The sequence below is a fragment of the Populus nigra genome, chromosome 12, assembly GCF_951802175.1.
Source record: "Populus nigra chromosome 12, ddPopNigr1.1, whole genome shotgun sequence".
Classification (NCBI taxonomy): Eukaryota; Viridiplantae; Streptophyta; class Magnoliopsida; order Malpighiales; family Salicaceae; genus Populus; species Populus nigra.
In genome coordinates, this window is record NC_084863.1 from 13064511 (window position 1) to 13068665 (window position 4155).

General features: G+C 34.9%; 1 protein-coding gene across 1 annotated transcript; it reads right to left on the reverse strand.

The window, feature by feature from the left end:
* Positions 1 to 1090: 1090 nt before the first annotated feature.
* Positions 1091 to 2945, reverse strand: LOC133670162 (3-ketoacyl-CoA synthase 19-like). Its single transcript, XM_062090660.1, has one exon. The coding sequence runs from the start codon at positions 2869 to 2871 to the stop codon at positions 1465 to 1467; it is 1407 nt and encodes a 468-aa protein (XP_061946644.1). The 5' UTR covers positions 2872 to 2945; the 3' UTR covers positions 1091 to 1464.
* Positions 2946 to 4155: the final 1210 nt, after the last annotated feature.

Here is a 4155-nt window from a genome sequence, read left to right on the forward strand (position 1 = left end):
TCTGACTCGGCTAGAATTTAAGTTATTGACTAATCAGATCAATCGATAAGTTTTAAATCTGTTTGTTTTTGCATTTTAAAAATACTTTTGAAAAAAATTAATTTTTTTTATTTTTTTCTTTACTTCAAAATAAATTTTTTTTGATATTTTTAAAGTATTCTGAGGTGTTAATATAAAAATAATTTTTAAAATAAAAAATATTATTTTAATATATTTACAAACACAAAAAATTTAAAAAAATAAACATGAACACTCTTTCAAAATCCGCTACAATGGTAACCCAAGCCTTCCTTGCCAGACTCAGAAGGAGTGGAAATATTTAAGAGTCACGTGTGATCAGCCTTTAAAGCGGCCACAACACATAAAGACAAGAAAACAAAAGCTAGATGAACACATGAACAACGTTAGCCATCAAAGCTAACTAAAAAGAGAAACATAATGAAATGGAAGCATACAAAACTTCAAGCTGCGAAAGTACAAATTTTCAGAGTAGGTGGCAGCATCAAGACAAGATGATCTAGAGAAAAAGATGGTCTAGAGCAAGATTTGTATGTCTAGCTAGGAAGCATGCATGTTCCACAAATAAGCAGTTCCCAAATTTGTCAGAACACGAGAATTAATGCGGCAAAAAACTACACCAGAAGTGGAAAATGGCATGCACCTTGGAAGAGCGAAGGAACATGAAAAAGGTAGTAAAACACCAATCTGGAAGTAGCCTAGCATGAACATAGAACCAAATAGCATACATATGAGCAAGTCACTGCACATCAAAGGCATCGACAAAGGAATGACCACGTGCCCATGAGCTGTGTACGAAATCATATCAGCACCAGAATATAGAATCATCTATTAACTTCATCACATCTCGAAAGGGAGAAAGATCCCACAAACCATGTACAGAGGTTGAGCCCATCTCGATCAAGAAAGATCATAAGAAACAAAAAGGGAGAAAGATCCCACAAACCATGTACAGAGGTTGAGCCCGTCTCGATCAAGAAAGATCATAAGAAACAAAAAGGGAGAAAGACTTCAATATTCTATCGTAATAATTCAATCGAGAATCCAAATGTGATGCATGAAGGTAGACTAATTATAAATAACTAGGTGTATATAGAGATCACGAAAACTTAGTACAGGTACAAAGGACGTGACAGAAGCTTATTCAATACATCCGTATTCTTTCACACAGATTATTGTAACATATATTACAAGACCATATTTTATTTGCAAAAATATGGGCAACATCAGTATTATACCTAATTTACTTCCACGCAATCCTTCACACGTATGGAGAGGCTGAAAGGAAGGTCGATCTTAAGACTGATGAATTTTTAAAGTCCCAGTATGAGACCATATAATTATGCTAGTAACTGGATGTATCATCTTATGGCATGCAATCTTAACGCCAGGAGAAATTCTTGCTTTCATCACTGATCAAATCAAACTTCACAGACCATATACTAATTATGCTAACAACTGGATTTGTGGTAGGAAATCTTCAATCCTGGCGAAATTCATGCTTTCATCATTGATCCAATCAAACTTCTCAGAGAAAGGGTTGTCTATGGTTTTTGGAGGGTATTGATCTATGCAGTCTTGCCAGACATTTGTGTCCTCCAAGTCCTTCATAACTTTCCACACACAATTGTTGCACTTAAAACCGGCCCCAAGGCTGATCATTAGTATTTTATCACCCTTCTTGAGCCTTTTCTTGGCCTCCATGTAACCTAAAACATACCACAGGCCGCCGGATGATGTATTTCCAAACCGATAAAGTGCCATTCTAGCTGGTTCGAGATCATAATCGTTGAGTGCTAAACTCTTACCAACCTCATCAATAATTGCCCGCCCACCAGGATGCACACAAAAGTGGTCGATTCCAGACCTGAGATCCAAACCAGGTCCTGCAGCCTCAGAAGTTGGTCTCTTCATTATTTTGTTTCGATAATAACTTATTTTGTAGCGGAGCAATTCTGAAAGTGGTAAAACTTTAGGAAGAAGAACTCGGAGATTTATGGTTAAAGCTTTAGCACCAGCTTTAGGTAGATCTCTGGTGAGCCGAAAGCCTTTGTGGCCAAGGCCATCTTCTACTTGGATGCAGCTGCTGTATGCTTCATCATTAGAGCCGATATGTGTGCGTACAGAACAAGTCAATTCCAAGAGGGCTTTATGCTTCAAAGCTCTATTATTTGTTAAGAGCATGGAGCAGCCCCCGGTACGAAAAAGAATGTTGGAGAGCATCATGGACTTGTCTTTGCCAGAATACCAATTTGGACCCATGGATTCTGTGCTCACGACGATTGCAAGTGAATTCTTATATGTCTTGAACAATTGCTTAACCAAATCAACGGCTACTACACTTGCACTGCAACCCATTCCAGAGAGATTAAATGCTTTGATGTCCTCCCTCATCTTGTAACGGTTTATTACTCGAGCTGTTAGTGAGGGAGCTGGTGAGAACAAAGAGACTGAAGAGACAATAATGTCGATTTCTGATGGAGAAACTCCTGTCTTAGCAAAGAGCTTATCAAGTGTTTGAAAAATGATACCATCCATCTCCGAAACAGCATCCATATGAGTTGCAGATTCCTCTCTTCCCTCTATGACATTTTTTGGGCTATAAGTTTGTTCACCGATGCCAGAACTAACCATAGTTCTTAAAAGAAACCTGTATTCTTCTATTCCCAGATTCTTGTTCCGGGTAACAATTTTAGCACAGGATACAGTATCGAGCTTTTGGTCCTCAGTGGCTTTATGGCACTGATAGCTTAGCATATAGCAACAGTGGTCTTTCTTTTGGTATCCCAACTTAAAAAGGTTGAAGATAATATAGCACAATAATAGTGGAAGCATTGCCAAGAACAACTCCATAACAAGAAAAGATAGGCTACAGATTGGGTTTCAAGAGACACAGAGACTTTTATGAGGGAGTTTATGATCAGCACAACAACTATGGTCGTCCTCTTATACTAGAGAACGGGTTACATGCGTGGCAGGTGCACATGCAAGCATTAGATAATGTTTCCTCAAAAAAAAATGATTACACAGTATAACATTGGGCAAAGTCCTTGTCAGAAATTTCAAAAGAGGTGGGGACTGTATATTAAATAAATAAATAAATAAAAACCTAAAAGGCCTCATACTTGTGGAGGAGAATTAATGTGGATTAAGAAACTATAATATTTATTTTCCCTTTATTGCACTCAATATTTGCGTCGGTAGCAAAGGTAAAGTTGTTTTTTCTGATATAAATATCATTTGTAAATTTATTTTGGGTAATTTTATCATTTACCTTTAAAAATATACAGTCAAAATACTCCTTTTCCATTAAGAGTTAAAAAATTTGGCCTTTCGTTCAAGGTTTTCTGTATCTTTTCTTATTTATTTATATAATAAAATTACATTGGTACCCTTGGAAGTTCACAAAAATTGATCTTGCTGGAAGAGTTTTTTTTTTTTTTTTTTTTTTGTCTTTACACCTTTTTAGCATCGCTAATTTACACATTTAAACTTTGACTCAGAAAAAACTAAGGCCGCCTTTGGAGGATGTTTTCGTTTTGCTGCATGTTTTTTTTTTTTTTTAATATTGATATGCTCTTAGAGGTCATTTCAGTAATTTATATTAGTAAAATATTAATAAATCAATAAAATAGGTTTACACGTGGCATGCACGCGTCAACATATCATCATCTCTCATGCCATTCTGGAGCCATGGGGGCAATTTTATTGGCCACAAAATGCCAATTGCCATCTTATCTGACATGTAAGGTGGTAACGCAAATGTTGAGGTGGTGCCTTTGATATAAAAAAAAAAGGCTGTGGTTTGGTGACTTTTGATTTTTTTTACCGTGCTTTTTAAAATTCAGTTGTGTGCTCCACTTCATATTTATTTTGAATATAATTTTTATTTTTTTTATTTTTATTTGTTTGGAGTTTAATGTTTCTTGAAGTTTTTTTTTAATTTTATTTTTTAATATTTAATTTTTTTTTAATTTTTATATTTAATCCAATCCTTATTATTTTGATTGATTGTTTTTATCCTTCGCAATTATTTATTTTTTTCTTTTAGAATTCTATTTTATTTTTTATTGTTCTTTTTTTATCCTTCATTTATTTTGTTTTAAGTTTAATCACTAATTAGTTTCTTTCAATTAT